Below are 24,218 nucleotides of genomic sequence, written 5' to 3'. Positions count from 1 at the left end.
TCTTCTGGACCTCAGTGCTGCTTTTGATACGATTGATCATACGATCTTATTACAGAGATTAGATGTTACGAGGATTACAGGAACTGCATTAGACTGGTTCAAATCCTACTTATCAGATAGATTTCAGTTTGTTCATATCGAGTCTTCCAGACAAACGAGTTAGTTATGGAGTTCCACAAAGCTCAGTGTTATTTCTCTGTGTAATGTTGTAAACTTCTGCTTTAAGGACTTTAATGTGTTAAGTGCCATGAAATAACCTGTGTTGTGATTTGGCGCTATATACATTGAATTGAAATTGAATTACACTACATGGGAGAACTTTTGTGGTCAATCTGGTATTTGGTTTACATGTTGAACTACATCAGTTAAATTCTAAAACTGGATATTAATATGGTGCCTCTGGGAGAGTATGGTTGTAAAAAAATGTCTCCCATTCGCCCGCAAGAGCATGGGTGAGGATGGCCGCTGATAGTGGGCAATAAAGATGGGCTCAGACTCTTCTGTCCAAGTTCAAGTTCAAGTTCTCACATACCAAATAATCATTTTTAATGCACCTGGTCGTAACTTTATTTTGAAATAAGAAAGGGCACTCCCCAAAGTGTTGTCACATTGCTGGAAACACACTTCAGTCTGAAACAGTTGTTCCCTTTCCCAACTAGGGGTGCGGAGATGACTCGCTGTTGGATGTCAAATCAAATTACTGAAAAAAATAAAATAAAAATCTCTTCCATAAGAAATGGAGCTTAACAATGAGCCCACCGCAGATTCATTGAGAGAAAAATATTCAGTACTTACGATCACGTTCCCTTGGCTTTTATTTTGAAGAACCAAAACGGAAGTCGCTCGCAGCGTGACACACTCCCCATTTAACAGTACATTGAACGCCACGTTTAACGCCGGAGACCTGTAGCTTTAAGAGGAGGGGGCGTGTCGCTGCTCGGGCTGGCCTTTTATTTGAATATACAGCAGTTCAGCGGAGCTGGAATCACATCGAGTCGGATGTTTTTCGGCTTGTGAGACGAGCGCAGCGGGACGCGGGGCTGTTTTAGTTGTCGGTAATGCTCATCACACGGGCCTGTATTTAACATTTGAATGCTATCGAGCCATAGCAGAGCTGCTAAGGAAGGCGTTTTCTCCGCCGCATGCACACACAGAGCAGTGGAGAGACACCGCTCTCTACCAGGAGTATGGACTTGCACATACTGGACCACAGGCTGCGGGTCACCAGCATAGCCAAGAACGGGCTGGTGAACTTCACACACCCCCTGATCAAACTGATATTTCTCCGGAACCGGACACGGTAAGAGGACTCGCTGATCGGGCCCAGATGGCTGTGCCGCTCCTGTTGTGAATCAGCCTGGTAATCCAGTACGGATATACGAGATAACCCCCAGCGCCTCGTCATTCACCGGGTGGCCGAGCCATTCTTGGGCTATCTGCCTGTGCATGCCTAGTTCTGCCTCCGTGAATGATACACTGCGACGCATGTGACTGGAAACACTCCCAGTAGTTTTGACTTCTGACTAATGATTGCATATTTCCCTTGTAAAGGAGGTCATACTTGCACCAAAAAAACAACAACAACAACCCTGCTGCAGTTAAGCCAACAGAATTCCCTCTTGTATGCTTTTATATTGTAGTCCTGTAAAAGATATGCATGAATGACTTTGAATGCCCACGGCTCCCACCGAGCATCAGCATTAATCAAACTGCAGTGTGCTTGTCTGCTTTGGTGGGAGCCTGTCTTTTCAGCTGACACCTGACCTCCATTTGTTCAGCATCCAGTTTGCAAGTTGTCCACATCTCATGTTGGCATTCAGATCCGTTTTCAGGCAATCCCTGGATATCCTCCCATTGTTATGTAATTGTTTGTACCTCTGGCTGCCCCGCACATGTGAGGCTAGAAGAGGAGCTCAACATCTGTCTTCCAGCCACCATGATACAGGCCGGCCGGGCAGGGGCTCAGCTACTGCTCCCACCGTGAAGCTTCAGGGAAGATTTTCATTCTCTCATCAGCCTTTGTGCTTGATGATGCCGCAAGTCGGGATCCTTTATGATGTATGTGTATTAAGTTACAGAATAGCCCTTTAATAATGAGGCAGCAGAGCTTGCCCATACATGCCCACATACGGATCACCATCTGGGGAGGCACATTTCTACTTCCTGACACGGGGAAATAAATGTAATATGTCTTGTTCATCTTCATGCCTCCATCGTTGATCACAGTATTGGGCAACACAATAGCTTTTGACATGTTCAGACCAAACGCACTCGTCGTGTCATGATGACTTGCACACACTATACAAATAACCAGCCTTTGTGAATGATACATAGATGTCCATGTAATTATGTCAGGAAGGTGAATAAAAACATGTCTGCAGATTTACAGTGGATTTCATTTTAAAGGTATGAGCCTACATTTTCATTCGAACAGGCCGAGTCCAGAATCAACCAGAAAAAGAATGCAGGCTTCGCTTCCTTGGATTAACAGGCTGCTCTGTTTTTTTTTAGCATGTTGTTGTTGTTCATGCGTTGAGGTTGTGTCGTCATACTGCAGCGTGTGTTTTGCCTTGTTTTTCCTGTTCTTTATAGGTCTAACTATAGGTGAAGCGGAGTGGGGAGTGGCGGAGAGAATTGAGTTCTTGGCGACTCAAAACAAATCTAGGAGCAAAAAGGGGGGGGGGGGGGAGACACAGATTGGCCTGGATGGTTTCAGCCTTCTCCTTCAGTCAGGCCTCTGCTATTCATTAGAGAACAACTCCCCACGCCGAGTGATTTGAAAGCCGCTCTGAGCAGAATGTTAAGGAGGTAGTCACTCGAAGCAGCACAAGTTGTTAGAAGGTAGATTCCCCTTCAACATCAGCGGTAACTGGTGTCCATGTACACGTGTGGTGCAGAGGATAAAAGCAGCCTTGCCTTGTCTAAATGGGAGCTCCGATATCATGGCGTACTGCCTAGTGTCACCTACACCGTTAGTTAGTGAAGATCAGCTCAGTTTACAGTTACTGGAACATAGCATTAGAACATTTTATGATATGATGGACGTCAAATGCCCTCACAGGTGAGAACATTTGATTTAGGGTCAGGTTTGTACTGTTTGCATTTGAGATGCATGTAAATGGGTGTAATACACGCGCCAGTCCACTGTATGGTACTGTGTGAGTGTCGGAGCCTTTTCTCACCCGCAGACTGTATATAAAAGCGGACGTAGCTTCCGGGTCTGAAAAAAAGAGGCTAATGCTGGAGTGCTTTGAGCTGCAATACCACCAAGGGCCACTAGAGGCTGACTCCAAAAAGGCTCCATAGACTCCCATTCAACTTCTCTCATGAATTACAAAGTCAATAACTTTTTCCCGCAAGTCATGATTGTGTCATTCGCTAAAGTCACTCCTTCTTCCTGTTGTTCCATCTGAAAATAATTCCATCATTAATTTGATTTTAGGCTTCTAGTATGTTTGGGGGCGTGTCTTTTGGATTGAAAGGCCTGTGGTGCAGTCAGGTTTCTGCTATAGGTGGGCGGGGCATAGTGCCCTTGGGTTCCCAATCAGATCAAATGAGATCCACCCCCTTCTCTTCCCTACCTCGTCCAAATATGGTCACTTCTGGCTCCAAAATAGCAAGATGGCGACGACCAAAATGCTAAACGCGAGGCTTCAGAACAGCAGTTTACGAACCGATGGTTGACGTCACGGTTGGTTACCGCTCGGTGTCACCAAGGAAAAGATTTCTTTAAACCAATCCATGTCACTTTCTGGTAAGTTGAACCCTGGCCTCCCGCATGAAAGTCTGCTCTTTTAACCACGCTGCCCTCTAGTGGACTGGCGGGTGTATTGCAGGCTGTGGCAAGGACACGGGGCTGGTATGTGTGCATCACAGCCGGTCGCTTCTATCAAACACCAAAGGACAGAGATGAACCTTCCCTCCACGGCTGAGGACATTTTCACCATGAGTTTCCCAGCTGCGTGTTTGTAGTCTGGCATTGTCGTTGGTTGTTGTTTCGGCCTAATGGGTGTGGCACTAATCAAAGCCCAGCATCGGGCCAGTGTGTCGGTCTCCCTGTGCCGTGGATGTATGACCCTGCAGGCACCACACAGTCCTCCTTTCTTCTCTGTGGCCGCTAACTAACGAGAGCGTGGGGTAGGAACAATGCCTCGGCCGAGCCAGAAACCCAGTTGTCTGCCTCGGTTCCTTGTGAAGGTCGGGGCTCTGGCTCCTCTTGTTTACACAGGACTCACCCTCCCACCCCCTCCTCTAATAACAGGCAACAGGATTTCAAGATTAACAAAACAACAGCAACAACTCCTGATTGTTCTGTAGGAAAAAAAACAGAGAAATGTTTTGATTGTTTTTTGTTTTTTTTCAGTAAGTTGCAAACATATGATGATGTGGCCTGCTGAGGCAGCTCGAGGCTCATTCCTCCTACTTCAACATCAGTTTTATTCTGCTCTTATCGTGTTTCCTCAGCTGGAGCATCACTTGCAGACCCCCCCCCCCACACCTCCCTCCTCTCACCCCCCTCACACCCTAACCGCAGCTACCACCCGTTGTTTTGTGCAGCTGCAGACTTCCCACTCCCTCGCTACCTGTTGCTCCCTCGTCTCTTTTGCTTATTTTCCGCCTCCTCCTCTTCGTCTTCCTTTTTTTGCTTCAATAGAAGGAGTTTATTTTTTTTCCAACTTACTGCAACAGCAATCACACACGTGTCATTGTTACAGAGTGCTGTTCAAACATTTGATGAGAGTCGGTGTTATTTATTGATTCTGTGAAGTGTAAAGGCTGATTATGTCGTAGACTTGGTTTTTAGGCAACATGGAAAAGGAGGGTTGGTGATGATCTCTTCTTCCTCAGGGATTGCAGACTTTTTGGAGACGATGAGGACAAGATTGTAGTTTTTGTCTTTGTTTCATCTTTTCTGGGAATGTATTTAAAGGCAGTTGCACAACTAAAGCTTACATTGGTTGAGCTGATTCATTTTTTCAAAGGAAATGGGAGGAAAATATACATCGCACTTCTGCAGAACAGATGTCGAGTTTCCTGTTCCTCTTGACTTCATAAGAAGTCCAGTGATGTTGGAATTGTAGGTAAATGCTTCAGAGACCGTGTGTGTGATTGTAGAAACAACGTTAGGCAAATGGTTTTCCAGCATCTGTCCGTATTCTGTAATGAATAGATGCTTAGGTGAGGCATCGTGTCTGTCTCGTCTGCAAACAGGAAACCAAAATATAGTGGTGTGAAAAAGTGTTTGCCCCCTTCCGGATTTCTTATTTTTTTGCTTGTTTGTCACACTTAAATGTTTCAGATCACCAAACAAATTTAAATATTAGTCAAAGAGAACACAAGTAAACACAAAATGCAGTTTTTAAATGAAGGTTTTTATTATTAAGGGAGAAAAAAAACAATCCAAACCCACATGGCCCTGTGTGAAAAAGTGTTTGCCCCCTAAACCTAATAACTGGTTGGGCCACCCTTAGCAGCAACAACTGCAATCAAGCGTTTGCGATAACTTGCAATGAGTCTTTTCCAGCTGTGGAGGAATTTTGGCTCACTCATCTTTGCAGAGTTGTTGTAATTCAGCCACATTGGAGGGTTTTCCAGCACCAACCTCCTTTTTAAGGTCATGCCACAGCATCTCAATAAGATTCAGGTCAGGACTTTGACTAGGCCACTCCAAAGTCTTCATTTTGTTTTTCTTCAGCCATTCAGAGGTGGACTTGCTGGTGTGTTTTGGATCATTGTCCTGCTGCAGAACCCACGTTGGCTTCAGCTTGAGGTCACGAACAAATGGCCGGACGTTCTCCTTCAGGATGTTTTTGGTAGACATTAGAATTCATGGCTCCATTTATCACAGCAAGTCTTCCAGGTCCTGAAGCAGCAAAACAGCCCCAGACCATCACACTACCACCACCATATTTTACTGTTGGTATGATGTTCTTTTTCTGAAATGCAGTGTTACTTTTACACCAGATGTAACGGGACACACACTTTCCAAAAAGTTCAACTTTTGTCTCGTCAGTCCACAGAGTATTTTCTCAAAAGTCTTGGGGATCATCAAGATGTTTTCTGGCAAAATGAGACGAGCCTTAAATGTTCTTCTTGCTCAGCGGTGGTTTTCGTCCTGGAACTCTGCCATGCAGCCATTTCTGCCGAGTCTCTTTCTTATGGTGGAGTCATGAACACTGACCTTAACTGAGGCAAGTGAGGCCTGCAGTTCTTTGGATGTTGTCGTGGGGTCTTTTGTGACCTCTTGGATGAGTCGTCGCTGCGCTCTTGGGGTAATTTTGGTCGGCCGGCCGCTCCTGGGAAGGTTCACCACTGCTCCATGTTTTCTCCATTTGTGGATAATGGCTCTCACTGTGGTTCGCTGGAGTCCCAAAGCTTTAGAAATGGCTTTATAACCTTTTCCAGACTGATAGATCTCAATTACTTTCTTTCTCATTTGTTCCTGAATTTCTTTGGATCTCGGCATGATGTCTATCTTTTGAGGATCTTTTGGTCTACTTCACTTTGTCAGGCAGGTCCTATTGAAGTGATTTCTTGATAGAGAACAGGTGTGGCAGTAATCAGGCCTGGGTGTGGCTGGAGAAATTGAACTCAGGTGTGATAAACCACAGTTAAGTTATGTTTTAACAGGAGGGGGCAAACACTTTTTCACACAGGGCCATGTGGGTTTGGATTTTTTTTTCGCCCTTAATAATAAAAACCTTCATTTAAAAACTGCATTTTGTGTTTACTTGTGTTATCTTTGACTAATATTTAAATTTGTTTGATGATCTGAAACATTTAAGTGTGACAGGCATGCAAAAAAATAAGAACTCAGGAAGGGGGCAAGCACTTTTTCACACCACTGCATGCACTGTTGTTTCACAGATAGATTTCCCTGAGGTTGCTTGACAGCCATCAACATGCTGCTGAGGTTTGGCTCGCTCACAGACATAATATCAGGGGCTTTCTCCTAAAACAAAGCTCCACACTTGATCATTCGCACTTGCAGTATAGTTGCTCGACGCACACACACTACCTGCAGGAAACTGCAAGCAGAGGAAGGTGAAGGATCGACAGGAAATGAGAGGAGTATTATAACACAATGGGCCGGCTGAGCTCACGAGCACAGCTGGTAGTTGGCGTTCTCTCTCGGTCTCTCTCTTTGTCTCTCGGTGGCGTGATAGTCCCATTTCATGGCGGGGATTACTTTTTGCTGAGTCAAGTGTTTTGCCGGTCTAACTCAGGCTTCTGCTGTAATACCCAAGCTGACTGATAAGCAGTGGGAGAGGAAGGTGTGTTTTCACTGAGATATTTTAAGAAAACAGGAATACGTAGCGCTTCCCGTTTAAGGATTCAAAGAAAACAAAGAAAAGTAATCTGAATGATCGTGTATCTTCTCCGTACCACAAATTAAAACCTTACTAACTCGGCAATAAAGGCCTCTGATTTCTTACGGCTATTAGAGCCATAATGCAGGTGGTATTTTGAATTTCCTCTCTTCATCCATCATCCCTTAGTGTACATGTCCTCTCGAGGCTCAAATGCCATCTTTTGTTGCCTTACAGAGATTTACAGTATCCAAAGAAAAGTTAACGGATTTTGTTTTTGAAGTTTAAGTACTTATTTTATCTGCCTAAATATAAAAACTACATGAAACAAAGGTGAGCATTATAACCAAGGAATTAGTACATGTAAAGCAATAGTGCAACAATTTGGTAAATTTGCCAAGAATTAGATGAGAAAATGAAATGTATCATAACACATTACCGAGAGATTACTGAGATACAGCAGCTATAGTGCGATTTGAAGGTGGTAACAGGTGCATTCCCCTTGTTTCCTATCCTTATGCTGAGCTAATTGTTTCATGGTTCATGGTCACTATTTAACGGACAGATCTGATCTAACTCACTACAACAAAGGGCATTTCAGCCGGCATTGCTGTGGAAACTAACCTCGTCAGGGGTGCGACTCCGAGCTTGATCCCAATTTGTGCTATAGTTGCTGAATTTATTTTGTTTGGACCCAGAATCCAAAAGAACTCATCTAAACTGCTATTTTTTTTTTATTGTGTGTTTGAATTAAAATAGCAGTTGTGAAAGGTACCTCGGACCCCGTTCTGGACCAAAACAGGTGGTCTCAGTCCGGATCAAACTGGACCCTGGTTTGCTTTGTTTGAAATCTTAACTGGGTCAAAGGTATTTCAATGTAACAAAAACATGAACCTCTGTTTGGAACTTGGTCTTAAATTTCTGGTGTGAAAACGGCCTTTCGAAGTGTTCTAACTACGGTATATTGAGTAGGAGTATTGACACTTGAAGTTTTCCCCAGAAAGTGAAAAAGCCACAACAGCCTAAACATCGAAGGTCTCAGCAGTTTGAACCAAGCTGAAAGTGAAAACCGGCCAGTGAAGATGTCCAAGTGATCAAGATGGTCAGTTCTCTCTGCCTACTGCTCGCCCCATAATTCTGCTCTCAGTTTTGTTGTTGTTGTTTTTCCATGAAATTTCTGTTGGCTGTAGAACAAGAGGCATTTCACCCATTCAGAAACTTTATTTGAAGTACAAATTTCCTCAAAAGTTTTTGTCATCCAAGAAAATGTGTGTTCACTACCCAGTTTTTTCTTTGAACCGTACCCAATCCCATGGGCCTATTTACTTTTGTCCCCCCTCGCTCCCCTGCTACCCTTTTTAAACATTTCACAAAGACAACATTCAGAAGGACTGAATACTGGCCTGACCAAGCATCAGCCTTTAAAGAAAATGCATTTTGGCCCCAAGCATGATAAGAAAATTAGTGTAAATGATAATCGATGTTCTGACCTGCTTGATGCCAGCTGCTCTTTTTCCTGTCTTTTCTTTGTAAAATTTTTAACCCCATTGGTTCGCGTCAGCTGACAAAACTGCAGCCTTTTCAAATATTTAATGAATATGGCCTCTTCTCTCAGAATAAGAGGATGGTGGTACTCGTGCAGAGACAAGTCATCGCGTTATGGACATGATTTTCACGTAGTAGATGTGTGTGTGTATATATACGATCCAGTGAACTCAGAAGCTGACCATTTTTTCATTTAAAATTGTGTTGCCCAGACTTTCCTCGAATGGAGCAGTTGTTTACCAAAGCAGTGCCCCAGTTTGGTGCATTACCCACCATTGGCTATAGACAAAGGAGTGACGCAGGCGTAACACTGAGCTTTGGGCTCGCGCTAATTGAGTGACAGCCAGTCCTGAAGCCTACATTTTGGAGAACCCCATTGACTTGATTCCTGGAAACTGCTGTTATGAAAATCTGAACCGCTTTTTCTTGGTTGCAAATGAATAGAACTGTTCTTTCACGCTCACTCTCTTTCTTTTCTCCGTCTTACCTCTTGCCATTCATATTTTCTCTTTTTCTAACCCCATGTCTCTTCATTTGTGTTTTAGATGCAAGTTTTTTAGTCTGACTGAGACACCGGAGAACTACACAGTCGTCCTCGACGAGGAGGGATTCAAAGGTACAACACCGTCGTGAATTTACATCTTTCATCACTTTGATCAGGAAGTAGTTTGTGTTCCGATACTCTAAAACCAACTGCTCCCTATGTACGGATATCACTAATTGTACACTACTGTATATACTTGATATACTTGTCTTGTTGTAGTGAAGTATTTGGCAGCTAGAGTACAGGAAATTAATGTACAGTTAATTTTCTACCAAACAGAAAATGATTGATGTTCGTTCCTTCCTTCCTTCCTTCCTTGCTCCCCCTCACAGACCTCACATGGTAGGTGGGTGTAGACCACCAGCATGTGGGGAGAAAAAAGCTGTACAATATATACTTTCACGAAAATGAGTCTTGTGGACTCGTGAAGTACGAGAGAGCAAGGCAGTGCTCTCCATGTCCCCTCAAAAACAGAGTGCAGATTTGCCCGACTTCCAATTTGGTGTTGAATATTTTCACTGGTATAATTTCTCTCATCAGTGAGCGAGTATTATGTTCAAAGAAGGTTAAACCATTGTTAGACATGTTGCCTCTCGTGTCTTCAGCATAAAGCATCAAAAACAGAGGATTGCAGGATATAAGAGGGTTTTTTTTGCGTATTTTAGTTCATCTTGCCATTTAGTTCCTATGACTTCCAACTTTATGAAAAATAGATCCACTTGTCTTCTTTTGGATTAAAAAAAATGACCGTCTTTTGAATTTATTGGAAGCAAAGGTCGGCTTACAAAAACACAACTTTTAGGGTGTTCTGAAGATGGTTTAAAAATACTGTGTATTTTTGTGTTGGTTAGGCATTGGTTTGGTCTTTGGTTAGTGTTAATAGGTATCTACCTTTTATATATTTTACACTGAAAAATCAGATCACTCTAAAAAAACAAAGGTTATTCTGAATGTATTTACTGTCTGACTGCACGTCTGTCGTCCATGTCCCCGTCCCATCCACTCCTCGTCCTCACTCAGCTGTAGATGTTAAAGGCATATATCGCCTCCGGGCGCTCCGCTACTCTGCCTCCTTTGCTCTCCTTCTAACCGAGTGCCTATTTTAAGAGGTGAACGCCGTGGTAGCTAAGCCACAAGGGGCTGTCTGTGACACATTATGTCAAGCAGAGCCGTGTGTGAAGGAGAATCCAGAAAAAGGAAAAAGAAGCATTTACTGCGGGAGGTAGATGTCAATCGGTAATGTTTTTAGATAGCTGAACGGCAGTTGCTTGTTTTTAATAAAAGATAAAAGCGTTCTGTGTGCACTTCCTAAGTCTCACTACCTCTTTCTTTCAATATCTTGTTTACTTCCTGGAAGTACATGTTTCAGATACTTCGGTCTTGTTTTGGGACAAAGAGCAGGCACACATTCTGAGAGGTCAACTTATGGGAACTTAGACACTTCCTTATAGCCGCCTACGACCGATGTGTCCGAGCCTATAAATGCACAGATATGAAATCACACTCTACAGCCAAGCATCTTGGTGTTGGTGCTGTTGGCCTCTCCTGGGCATAATATTCACTCTGCGTTATGAATAGCGGGGTGTTTTGGGTCATGATGACAAAGGAGGAGACGGCATGAGGGGTAGAGGAAGTGTATGTATGTTATAGTGAGCAGCAACAACAGGAAGTAGTTACTTAAAACTGTCTCATAGTTTACAGCCTCACGAACATACAGATCTATCATCGGCAACAGAAAGTTCTGATGAGATACCGACCTTAAACGCTTTATTAAATGGGATCTTTTACATTGATGGTCTGAACCCAGAGCAGTTTTTGTTTTTTTTGGCTCCTGTCACATTATTTCTCCCTGTAGGCTCATTTTTCTCTGCACCAACACGTCCTGCACTTCTGTGAAAACGGCACAATCATGGCTCGAAGTTGGAAGAACTTCAGTATGCAGTATAACACAGTTTTTAACGTTATAAATCCAAAAAGGACCTGCATTATTATAATCATTTATTTCACAAAAATGTAAAACTGATGGAAGCAATACAACATTTTTCCAAAGGCCCAAAAGTGTTAACAATATCGGGGCAAAACAAAGTTCATAATGAACTATGTACAAACTATAATTCTCTCAGTTCTCTCCAGCCTGCAGTTCAATTGCAATACCACTGACGGCCTTTAGGGGCTGGCTCCAAAAGAAACCTCTTGCTCCTGTAGACTCCCATTCAACTTTATTATGGTGTCATTTACTAAAGTCACTCTTTCTGATGAGTGCTCTGGCGGTCGCTTTGAAAATAATTCCATCATTAATTAAATTTTAGGCCTCAAAGAGAGCTATGTTTGGGGGCGTGCCTGGTTTGATTGACATGCCTGGGGTGCAGTCAGGTTGTCAGTATAGTTAGGCGGGCGTATTCGGTCAGATCCACTTCTCGATCCTCCCCAGCTCGTCCACATGTGGTCACTTCTGGCTTCACAAAACTCAGATTGCAGACAGCCCAAATTCTCAACTCAAGTCTTCATAGCAGCCGTTCACAAACCAGTGGATAATGTTATGGTGGGTTACCACTTGTGGAAAACGCATCACTAACTTTTCACTGCTTGTGAATTTTCCCAGCAGTGTCACCACTGACACCCAGCTTATTCTGTTTGTAATACTGCAAGTACAGGGGCTTTCACCAGTGGGCCACAGACAGTTAAAATTGTGTCAATTTATTGGACAATAGCTAGTGACGTTTATGTAAATAAGAATATTTGCGATTGTTACACAACATTTTCAGACTAGAGAAAACCCCACCCAGTAACACAGATAACAACATGCAGCTGTTTTAAAGGGTTGAGTCCTACGTTATAGTGTTTAAATGGAAACATTCTGATAAACTGTTCGGACCTCCTGCACACTCGAATATACAGAACCGCACCAAAACTTGGGTTTTTCAATCAAGTTTCCAGGTTGTTATCGAGACATCTTTTGACTTTGTGGTCCAATCTCACTGACGGACTTTTCTCTCCTTTCTCTGTTGCCTCTCAGAGCTGCAGCCCTCGGAGCACCTCCAGGTAGAGAGCTCCATCTGGCTGCCGCTCAACGTGGCCTCCAACGGCAACGCCTCCAGCAGCTCCCAGGCTGTCGGCGTGACCAAGATTGCCAAGTCGGTCATCGCGCCGCTTGCCCAGCAGCACGTCTCCGTCTTCATGCTCTCCACTTATCAGACCGACTTTATCCTTGTGAGTGCCATCTGCTTCAGCTTTTTTTTTAGTTTTTAGTTTATAAACACTTGCTCCACTCTATTCCACTCCAGTCTAATCAGCTTTCACACGTCTCGTTAAAAAGGAAGAGGCACTCTGAGCTATTCACTGTTGTATAGTTTAGAGACGTTTGGAGTTTTTTCAAACTCTGTAAATGCATCAAAATCCAGACCTGTAATCTTGCAGTGAAGCCTTTCACCTACTGAGCGCCTGGCAGACGAAAGAAGTCCCAGTGTCTGCAGTTTGTCCGGCACCATCTTGCAGTTAAGGAATTAAATCCAGACAAAGCTGATGGCGCTAAAAAGTTAGTTGATGTATTACATGTGAAAATGTTAAGTGGGCAAAAATAACAGATGTTTGTGTCAGCAAGTATATTAATGTTTGACGTGCTGGTTGAGCTCAAGTGTTTCCTTAAAGTGGGCCAGTGTCAGACCTTGAAACAACATTGTAGACTTTATTATACATGCATACTGTTCTATATTTAAACAGAATGCTTACTGAGGAGCATATAAATGTTTCATAGATCTAAAAAAAATCTTACCATACATATGTATGTTCCACATCTGTGTTGTGTAGGTGAGGGAGAAAGACCTGTCTGTAGTCATCAGCACTCTGGAGGAGGAGTTCAATATCTACAAGGAGGTGGGAGGAGAGTCGGTCCCTGTTCATTGTCAGGATGTTTCCAACGGCCTCCAGAAGAACGGCAAAGAAGGTACTGACAGGTCACGGTCCTCTCCGGTACGAGTTCACTCCCCTCTCTCTCGATCGAGCTCATTCCCAGAGGATGGAGGGAAGATCCTCTAGCACCACCTTCAGGATCTTTGAACAAACAGCTACTCACCATGTGACCTGAAAACACAGTTACAGGCCACAAAGCAGACTGTTAGAGAACCGTATGTTACGGAAGTCAGATTACTTATAAACTCGAGTAAAAGTGTAAAAGCAGCTCTTTAGAAGGATACAAACATTTCACCCTGACACTGCTGCAGATCTTCAGGCAGTTTTTAGACATTGGTTTCCTGTTTGGAAAAGAACAGGAGTGACTGTCCTGTAGCCGTCGCTCTGGCACTTAAAGTAATATTTCTGCAGCTCTACTCGGAAAAACATTTAATGTACAGCTCCAAAGATATGCCATAACCATGAATATTTTGTACATAATGCATTTTATATACAGTTAGGGCTGGTCAATATATCAATCTATATCACGTTCTAGATATCATGCGTCAAAGTTTGAAATGCACCCGTCGGCCCACTACTGCATGTCGAGTCAGTGTCGCGTTTTACCTCGCTAAGGCGTGAAAAGTAAGGTGCCTTATGTTTAGACGGCAAAAACCACGCGGTTAGATACTGCATGCATGATACTTTCAAAAAATATTTACATATTGAGATTTTTTGTTGAATAAATCATCAGTAATATGGATATAATGACAAAGTGGATAAAGGCAGATAATGTAACAGCTCAGTTCAGAAAAGGACATCACTTTAGTGTAATGCAGCCTTTAAAACCAAGAACACACAACAATTATGGCCTGTCATGACATTACAATATCCAAAATCAACCCAAGACAATTTCTAGTCTCAAAATCACTGTATAAAAAGACATCGTTATATTCTCCAACCATAGGTTAGGTTTAGAAAAAGATCATGAATTACTTGTCCTCACTTGACTTATGGTTAGTAACCCACACCAAATTTAGCTTTCTAGTGTGCTCAAACACGGGTGCCCCAGGTGAAAGTCCTGTGTTTGTTCCACAAAATCATTCCCAACCTCCTAATGTGGACTTTATCACTCTTTGTGCTTCGTTAAATGACTTCCTTCTTCGACCCTGCTCATGCATGCGTGCACTTTTGGCGGCTAGTCGAGGCAGAACGTGACACTGAGGCGGTATCCTGTAGAGGACTGACCAGTGTGTTACAAGTTTTGAAACGCTTTGATGCGGCCTGTGTACGGATCCCTGCTGGACCTTAAGGATATTTTACAACTGTGCTGTTGTCAGAATTAGAATCACTTTATTGTCCATGTATGTTGACACATACAAGGAATTTGACTCCGGTTATAGCTTCGCTCTCGGCGTAAAAAAACTAAACAAAAACAGACGGCCATAAATAGACATTTTTACAACATAGGAATGAATGAAGAGGAAGTTAAATTCTCCAGAACAGTGAAATTAGGTTTGAAAAGCTGGCATTACATTTTTACACGGCAGAAAGATGAATGCTGAAACCGATGGTCTGATATGGACATGAGCAGTTAGTGGTTTTAGATCATTTATGTGTGAAAGTGCCGTAAATAATAGGACTTAAAAGGGCTCACGGGTTAATCCGACTACACCCATGTCAGTGTGCATCCAGCCTTCAAGGACACCCGTCCCTGTTTGACTTGAACATAACAATATGTGACATTACATAATGAAACAATGCAAATAGACTCGGTCCATAGCAGGTTGCAGACATGAAGGAAACACTGCACTGAGCTGCCGTGTCCTGAACAAGAAGTTATTTTTACATCAGCATACAGCGCAGAACATGCCGTACAATGAGGTCAGAACATGCATAAAAATGTCTCCACTCTTTCATAATCTGCCGTATCTTTAGATCTCCAAGACGTCAGCATCATGTCGACACCTACGAACAGCATTCCTGTTTAACTCCTCACACTATCAGACTACGGATATTGATTATCAGTCTACTTTAAGGGTGCCGAGCATCACACTGCATCTACTTTTTAACTTTGACATTTTTAATGGGATTTTTGTTCCTTGTGTCATTGCTGTGTTATTTGGGGGTTGCAAAGTGTTTTGGGAGCATGTTGCATGATGATGCTACGAAAAGAAAAGCTTCATGTTTTAGGTTTGTTTGGCAAATTCAACAACTTTGTGCGTCACTAAAACTGTCTTGGTTAAAATGCAGCGATCCACTGCTATCTAAAACATAAAAGAGTACATTTAAAAACATAACAGCGGTATTGTTGCAGTTTTCATGATGGTTTCAAAGTAAAACTTTAGACTAATTCCTCTGTCTTTAAATCTACTTTTATATTATTTAAAATGCAGAACATGTTTGTTGTTTTTGTTTTTTAACAGAAATACAAACAGGTTCAGAGAATAAAAGAATCTTCAATTTCACTAAGAATCCATTGTGTAACAGAGTAATAATACTTCCTCACAGTACTAGTGTTTTTTTGGAGGTAACAGTACTTCACTTAAGTTTTTATATTTCTGTAAACTTTCACTCTTACCCCACTACATTTCCTAAATAAATGATAAACGCTTAACCCACTACATTTCCTAAATAAAACATTAACTTTTACTTTACTACATTTCCCCAAAGCAGCTTAGGTACTTTGTTACTATAAAACATTTTTTTTAAAAACTGCAGAAATTTGAAATCTTAGGATACAAACTGCACACATGCAGGTCTGGAGAATCAGTGGTCCTAGCTTGCAAGCTACATCTTTGGTAAATCACTTTAATGTGCAAATACAATCGAGTGTTTCCAAAGCCTTGGTTTCGTTGCTGTTCCCAAGCCTGGCAGATGCTAGAGAGATGCAACTATTCTGGTTTTCACTTTTACCCACAGTGGCAGCATTAGTGTCGCTTTTAAAAAATAAACTTCAAAATTCTCCAGATTCTGACCGCTTGCTTTTTTAATTTAATACCAACTCAAATGCAAAATTCTTTTGATACTTAAGTACATATCTAATACTTTAAGACTTTCACTGAAGTAATTTTCTAATCTGTGACTTTGACTTTGACCAAAGTTATTTTCTTGTAAGATATCTGTACTTTTACTCGTGTAGCTTTCACGTACTTTACACATCATTACCAACAAGTGCGTCTTTTAAAGTGATTTTTACAAGGGTCTTAAAAGAATGAACAAATTCTCCTTTTGAAGCATTCTGTATAGTGTTTCATTGTTTATTGTTTTTTTTTTGGTCTTATGAACCAACACTGTCCCTGTCCTTCCTTCCTTCCTTCCTTCCTTCCTTCCTTCCCTCCAGCCATCCTACCCACAGTTCACCCGGTGCTGATCCCCCAGAACCAGTTCTGTGTCATGTCTCTGGACCCGGACACACTGCCGTCCATCGCCACCACACTCATCGACGTCCTCTTCTATTCCAGCAGGTGAGATGCCGTTTGCTTGCACTGCTGCAGTACCTGTCTGGGGCACAAGATGGCAGCACAAGATACAAAGTACACAAGCTCAGACTTGAGGCTTGACATTGGTTATCGTTGCAAATCATTTTAGTCTACTGACATGGTTCTTGAAAACTTGAATAAGTAGCAAATATTTAATAATCATTTCTTTAAAAAAAAAAAAAAAAGCCATTGTATTTGTTTTTTAAGTAGTTTAAGGTTCATTCATTATTTGTTTCTTTGCTATTGTTTGAATTTATTTGACTATATCTAGAGCATTTGATCCATTTAGTAAATGATTGCATCCTTTTTTAAATGGTTGTGTGAATTTGTTTGGATTTTTTAATTTTTATTTTGCTGTCATGCTTACCGTGTCTCCCTCTTTAGTCCTAAAGAGGAAACCCTATCATCTCCCAGCCAGGACCTGGACTGCATCAAGTTCTTCTCCTTCTCCCTCATCGATGGCTACATCTCACTGGTGATGGACACCGAGGCTCAGAGACGGTAAGCAGTCGAACTTTCTCACGCTGACCCCTCCCACATCGGACGGTGTGCAAATGTACACTTGTGCTACAGCTACATTTTGCAATATGAAGGCACGGCTTGTATACAGTTCACCTGCATTATGTCCAAACAATATGAATACAGACTATAAGCAGTAAAACCGTAACAGATGTTGCACTGGAACACACTTCGTTGTTGGCTCACCGTTGATGTTGTAGCGGTATTTGTACCTGAGGATTTCTACAAAATGATATTGATCTCCGACTTGGTCCCGTGTATGTTTGCACTCACTTGCTTGAGAAGAGTCCGTGTTGAATCCTTGTGTCCTAGGTTTCCTGCTGATCTCCTCTTCACCAGCTCGTCCGGGGAGCTGTGGCGGATGGTTCGTATCGGGGGACAGCCTCTGGGCTTTGGTAGGAACACTTACTTTTATATACCTCCAAGTTTAACATTTTCCTCGATAGAGTTTAGCGCACATCAGTAATCGGTCCCAACTTCCTTTACAACGGCTTCTCCTTTTGAGATTAATCAGGTGGTTTTGGTGTCTGACTGGTGTTTCATCAGAAAGGGTTCAGATTTTACAAATAGTTCAACTCTGACCAACTATAGAAAAATCTTAAGATTACCAGCTGCATACTTCTCACATGTAGCGAGCTAATCATGTTCATTCCCTGATTTAAACATGCGTTCACAGACTTCTCAGAGATTTGTCATCATCATCTGGTGACACAGAGCAGACAGCCGAGCTTACAGCTACTGAAAATCTTTGTTTTACCAGTCGAAGGTGCATTTATTTCAAGTGCGTGTTCTCATTGTTTAGCCTTAATGATGATGCAGATGTGATTTTAATGTTTTTAATAAATGATTCATTATTTTGTCGGTTGAGGTGAAAACAGGAAACATTCTTTGCGCTCAAGTCTGTTGTTTACTTTTAATTAACACGCTTGTTAATTAAAACAAAGATAATTGGAGCTTTTATGTTGTCATAGTGCATCTTTATATTTTGAATATCACCTGATTATGATCGCACTAATGATACTAATTCTTCTGCACTCATTCTGTGTGTTTTAGATGAATGTGGTATAGTCGCCCAGATATCGCAGCCGCTCGCTGGCAGCGACATCTCTGCCTATTACATAAGCACCTTCAGCTTCGACCATGCTCTGGTGAGTCCAACATTTTTGCAGGATTGTCCAGGCCCTGTGGCTCTGTGTCTTAATGGGGGAGACGTAGACAGATAAAGACCAAGTATACGTCACATTAAATAGCATTCCTGCAAGGTTTACTCAGCCAGTTTAAGGCAGCTGATTCCAAATAGTTTTGAGGATGTTTTTACTGAGGAAAGCTTCTCTAAAGAGTTCAAACAGAATGCTATTTAGGTTAAGTAAAGCTGAAAACTAATCAAATAACTAAAGTATATTATTTCAAAAATCCTGCAATGCAGAAATGCATTTCTACATAAGGAAGTTATAAAATGATATTGGCGGTGCCTGACTCCACCTTACTTCCTGCTAATCCAAACATGGGCAAAGAGGTGGTGCTTGGGTGGAGCTGAGGCTGGTCGAATGAAGCCTGATTGCTGAAACCTGCAGGCAGCTCGCCAACTGTAATGGTCCACCACCTATCACTCAAAGCAGCCCCGCCCTTAATTATGCATAACTTTAAGCCTCAATACAATTTAAACAGGTGAGTTATATAAAAATGTACCACCTGTATAGTTGTCATGAACAGGAAAATGATTTTAAGATACCAAAACGGTTTTCTGTTCCAGGCTGTAAACATGTCATCTCAGTCACTGACAGACTTCACGTTTATCAAGCTGGCCCTTCTGTTTTATTCCAACAACTTGTACCATTTAGACTCTGAGTTAGATGAAGAGTTTTTATTACAAAGCTCATTATGTTCATTACATCTTCAAACCCGAGAAGCCATAAACCACAAACTTTTTGTGTCTCCATATAAGAATAGGTTTTTGTGGTGTGTTACAATTTCCAAATTAACTTTGTATATGAAGCTGAGACTCCATAGTTGCTGTGCGGTTTCCTGATCTCAGTAATGATGCCGTTTTCTCTGTTACCACACACTGTTATCACCACGGTTGTTTCGACATCGTTTGATTGAGCAACTTCTGCCACCTGAATTATCTTGAAAATTGCCTGAAAAAGTTTATCTGGCTCATTTATTTGAAATTGATCTAGAAACTTATCAGAGAATGTTTGTCAGTACGTGACCCAACAAAGTCAAACGTCCCTCCTGCACTAATATAAGAGAAGCATTGTTCACCAGTTTACCTGTGCACTCTACAAAGAAATGCACAAAGAAAGGGTTATGTTGACTGTCTTGTGGTTTCTTTCACTGTCATCTTCAGCATTGACGTACACTGGACTCACAGTTCTGTCACCTATCCCTAGCTCTTTAACAATAGCTTTGTAGTGTGAAGACATTTCCCAAAACCATTGAAGTTAAAATGGAAAGATCCACTGTAGACCAGTAATAAATTACAGTGTGTATTGTTCTGTTTTCCCTCTTCTCTTCATCTAAATTTTAAGTATTTGAACATTTCAGTCTAAAATAATGGGGTTGGTTATTGGGCATGGTCATCAAATGTGGATCAATGGCAAAGAAGGAGAAGGATGATCAAAAGTGAACCTGATAGTGTTGAATCTTTGGGTGTTCAGGTATTCAATGGTTCTTCCCACGTCCCACCTTTCCAATGTTTTGGAAATGAGATTATAACACACTTTTGTCATTGAGCTTGACACAACCATTGAGTGCGTTAGTCACAGACATCTACTGAGTTGCACTTTGTCGACGTCATGAAATTCTATAATTAACAGAAACCACAAACAGACCTAGAAAAGGAAAATTCCATCGACTTTAAAAAATAACCTGTGACAGTATCATGACTTCTACTTGTTCACTTCTGAGAAATTCTTTGCTCCAGCTGCCTTGTAAATAGATGTAATAATCATGGAAGAGGATCTCTGCTTCGCAACTCAGCAGCAACAACTCGCATCTATTGCATGCCAGTGGAAGTATATGGGCAGTCGAGCGTTTTCTGTAATTTTGTTCAAAAAAATTTGCCCTGTAAAGAGGAAGAATGAAAAAGGATGGAAGTGATTTTAAAAAGCTCTTCAGTCGTTGAAACAACAGACATGGAAGAAGACATTTTCTAAAACGCAAAGGAACAAAGCTGCGTCGCAAAAACATGTGAAAGAATGTGTGCGTACAGGATGATGGGAGGTCACCGCTCATATTTCAGTGAATTTATCAGAATCATTTTATCTTCAGTAAAGTCTTTGGGGAATTCAAGTTAACAGCAGAGAAGTTCATGGAAACTACTGAAAGATATCGTTCCATAAACGGAGGAATTGATTCTATTTTACCAGTGGTGGAAGAAGTATTCCACTTCTTTACTCCAGTAAAATTGCTAATACCTCACTGTGAAAAAGCTCCACTACAAGTAAACGTCCTGCATTCAAAACCTTATTGAACTAAAAGTAGGTAAAACTCCTTATTCTGCAGAAAATGCTCCATGTCTGTGTTTTTCATCCATTGGTTTGGTATTTATTTGTTTTATATTACTCGTGTTTCTTACACTTATCTCATTTTAAGTAAATTGTCTGGAATTGCTGTTGTACTTTGTCACATGATCTCTTCCTTTAACCCTGGTTATACATGCGTGTACTTTTCACGCCAAGGTGGGACAAAACGTGACACTGAGACGGTATCCTCTAGTGGACTGATGGGTGTATTACACACTTTGGCCTGATACTGAGCTGAATTATGACCTGCAACTTTACTGTTGTTGTTGTTGACTGTCAACATACTCGTGAAAGTTTTTTACACACAGTTGTTTTCAATTTAAAAACTCTGATAAAAACCACTGTTTGCTACCTGCCCAGCAACAGGCATCAGACAGACACAGTTATCAACTAGCAAGTTATCATGCACAGTTAAAGAAAGAGACTATTTGGTTTCTAGGTAATTTAGTGACCTTTTAAATTCCAAATGAATACTAATGGTGTTCCATGTCTGCTGAGTGGAGCCTGACGTAACTGTATGTTTGCTAATATGCTCACCACAATTAACGTTATAAACACACCAACTTTGTGCTAAAAAAATCAAATCTAGCACCACTGATTTCACATGTCTTTTCTAGGTCCCCGAGGAGGACATAGTGAGTGTGACAGACATGCTCCAGCACCAGAGGAAAGAAGCAGCCACCAGCTGATTTCTGAAGTACCGACTGGACTGGATGATGCTGGCTCGGGATGTCTCCCCTCGCTCCAGCTCCACTGGCTGGAGGCGGGCAGGCCAGCAGGAAAGGAGGCTAACTCTGTGCCTAGATTAGCACTGCATCGCCAGCAGTATTAACGTCTACAAATTTGCCATGAACACCAGAAGCGCTTTTCTGCGGTGTGCACACAGTTTGTCTGTGAGGCCCCCCGCCCCGTCCTGCCTGTCCAAGGCAGGATGCACTGAGTCCCAGGGGGCCCCCGAGCTCACACGTGCACATCAAGTCCACAAACACTCCTGAACACATCCACTTCCAAGCACAAACACATCTCCACATTCAAATTCACACGCAGAAAGTCAGACATGAACATTTATGATAGACTCTCTCTCTCTCTCTCTCTCTGTTAACACAGGACGAGATGTGTGTTGATGGTGTGAGGTCTGAAGCTGAATTGTTTATAACATCACACATGGCCAAACACACTTGCATACATTTTAACATTTAAAATAAACACGCAACTTAGTCTTCCAGTAGTGTTCATATCATAACACCATGTGTCTAAACATTTTTTTTTTTAATCCAAGGCCATTAGCAAGTATTGCCATGTTTTTTCTTTTCTTGTGAAACTAAAAGTGTGTAGTTTGAAATGCAGTTGTGAGCACAATGCTTTTAAGATGAGAAAACTGAGGATTTGTATTTTTGACAACAAGGCTCATTCATTTTGTTTTGAGAAGAATGTGCAGATTTTTGTGTATCAGAACTACTGCAAACGAGAAACGGATGGCCAGTTTCTTTTCTTCTTTGTTTTTCATGAGGTCAACATTTCTTAACCATTATGTTACCCAAGGTCAATAACACTATGTCTTATGTTTTGTTATTTGCACAATAAACTTGATTTAGCTAATACCACCTAGATGTTTTCTTTGGTACAACTACATTTTATACAATTTGAAGTAAAAGTATTCTGTAAACATTTGTAATTTTTGGGCTGCTTCATTCAATAAAACTGATTTGAAAATAGTCTTTATTGCCTTTAGCATGAGCTAGTTGTAAAATTCTGAAGGCAGTGAATACTGTGAAGGCAGGTTTGTTGCAAGACTACTTTCCAACAAGTATCGACTACCTCAGAGATTTCTGTCATTCGTCACTCATGATTCAGCTGCATGAAATTAATATAACGATCATTTGTGGTTTTAATAGGAAAGGAACAAATGGCGTGATGATAAGGAGAACTATTACGTCCTAGGAACTTACTTATCATGCTTCACCAGCCTCAGCTTTAAAAGGAAATTTTGATGCCACCAACTCGAAGGTCTTTTCCCTTTTGGATGAGATCAGTTATAACAAATCCTGTCTTAAAGAAATAAAAGCTTGAAATAGAACAGACTTTCGAGCTGGAAAGGGCTCCGGTTATTGATATTCATTATGTAGATGTAACTTTAAAGCTGCAAAAAAAAGGTTTATGTGGCGTTATATGTTTATGATTTGTTTTCCCCACCCCTCAAATGTATCTTTGAAAGTCATGTAGGTAACAGATCTCCCAGTTTGGGAACCACTGAGTTAGTGGAGTGAATTAATCCAAAAGAGGATGGTGTTTTAGCTCCATTTCACACAAGCCTTAAAGATGCAGCATAAACACTCTGAAATGGTGTATATTTTAACATCTGGGGATTACATCTGTTTAAATGACATATTTTACACTATGAAGTGAAACACCTGCCTTCTTTGACACACATATCGCCTCACACACAAAGAATGCCTCAATGTTTCTTCAGATTTTATCATGCAGACAAACACACAAAATGTGTTTTATGTGTTGTAACTATCTGAGGATTGTTTGAGCATTTAGTCACCTTTGCTGAAACCGAATTCTGAGGAGAGCGACATAGTCTGTCATAACATGAGTGATCTTTAAAAAAAAAAAAATGTCATCATGAAATTGTATCATTCCTTCTGTGTGAGGCTCGTGTGTGTGTGTGTGTGTGTGTGTGTGTGTGTGTGTGTCAAGGCGGGTGGGTGTGGATGACTGTGCACTTCAAATGCTGTATATATAGACATGCTTAGCAGTATCAAAGTTGCACTTTGCTGTTTTTATGTGGTTAGAGTCACTACGTGTTGGGCAAATCAGTTCCCACTGTCACTATGGATTGTGAACTCAGTGGACCTCTAATGAATTATGGTAAATATCTTTATAATATTTGATAGAATATTTTTTTTTTAAATTGACTGCAACATTGTTACTTGATGTATCTAATGATGCAGGTTTTTTTTTTTTTTTTTTTACAGGAATTATGTTACAAGTAATCTTCAGTGTCTGAATGTGTTTTATTTGTTTCGTGTACAAGCGTGAAATATTATGCAGTATCAAAAAGACTGGTCCTAGCTTAATAGGTATATAAGATCTTACCTTAATCTGAAAGGAACTCCACTGTAAAGAAAAAAAACTTTTCCAAAGAGTTATTTCTTTTTACTTTTAATGATGTTGGAGGATTTCCATTGTCACTCAGTATAAAGAGGCGCTGAAAGGAAAGAAGTGCCCAGTAACAGACCTCGTGTATCAATATTTGATGAATCGTGTTGAATTTACCTATTTTGAAATCCAACATAGAACAGGCAAAATTCTTCTCACCTACCGCTGTGTTACAGTTGATCTGTATCCGCATCATCTTTTCTCAGTATTTGTCTTGATGCTCCTGGGAGTTCATTGG

The 24,218-nt window shown here is 41.3% G+C and overlaps 1 protein-coding gene across 1 annotated transcript; it reads left to right on the top strand.

Annotated features, from left to right (window-relative positions):
• The first annotated feature begins 960 nt into the window (after nucleotides 1-960).
• Nucleotides 961-22,530, top strand: castor1 (cytosolic arginine sensor for mTORC1 subunit 1). Its single transcript, XM_069716377.1, has 9 exons — nucleotides 961-1,300; nucleotides 9,401-9,471; nucleotides 12,416-12,609; nucleotides 13,207-13,342; nucleotides 16,631-16,754; nucleotides 17,154-17,270; nucleotides 17,601-17,683; nucleotides 18,342-18,436; nucleotides 21,433-22,530. The coding sequence occupies exons 1-9, from the start codon at nucleotides 1,143-1,145 to the stop codon at nucleotides 21,502-21,504; spliced, it is 1,050 nt and encodes a 349-aa protein (XP_069572478.1). The 5' UTR covers nucleotides 961-1,142; the 3' UTR covers nucleotides 21,505-22,530.
• Nucleotides 22,531-24,218: the final 1,688 nt, after the last annotated feature.

The sequence above is a fragment of the Brachyistius frenatus genome, unplaced genomic scaffold (assembly GCF_029030835.1).
Source record: "Brachyistius frenatus isolate BFR_SWC_R1_liver_20210118 unplaced genomic scaffold, ASM2903083v1 Contig_156, whole genome shotgun sequence".
In the NCBI taxonomy this organism is placed as follows: Eukaryota; Metazoa; Chordata; class Actinopteri; family Embiotocidae; genus Brachyistius; species Brachyistius frenatus.
The sequence above is the reverse complement of the archived record's forward strand: the minus strand, read 5'-3'. Positions and strand labels throughout refer to the sequence as shown.

Bases quoted from the DNA above. Each gene is read 5' to 3' on its own strand.
- castor1 (XM_069716377.1), top strand. From the start codon at position 1,143: ATGCACACACAGAGCAGTGGAGAGACACCGCTCTCTACCAGGAGTATG. The intron at 13,343-16,630 runs GTACTGACAGGT...CCTTCCCTCCAG, and splicing joins CCAGAAGAACGGCAAAGAAG to CCATCCTACCCACAGTTCAC. The intron at 17,271-17,600 runs GTAAGCAGTCGA...CTTGTGTCCTAG, and splicing joins GACACCGAGGCTCAGAGACG to GTTTCCTGCTGATCTCCTCT.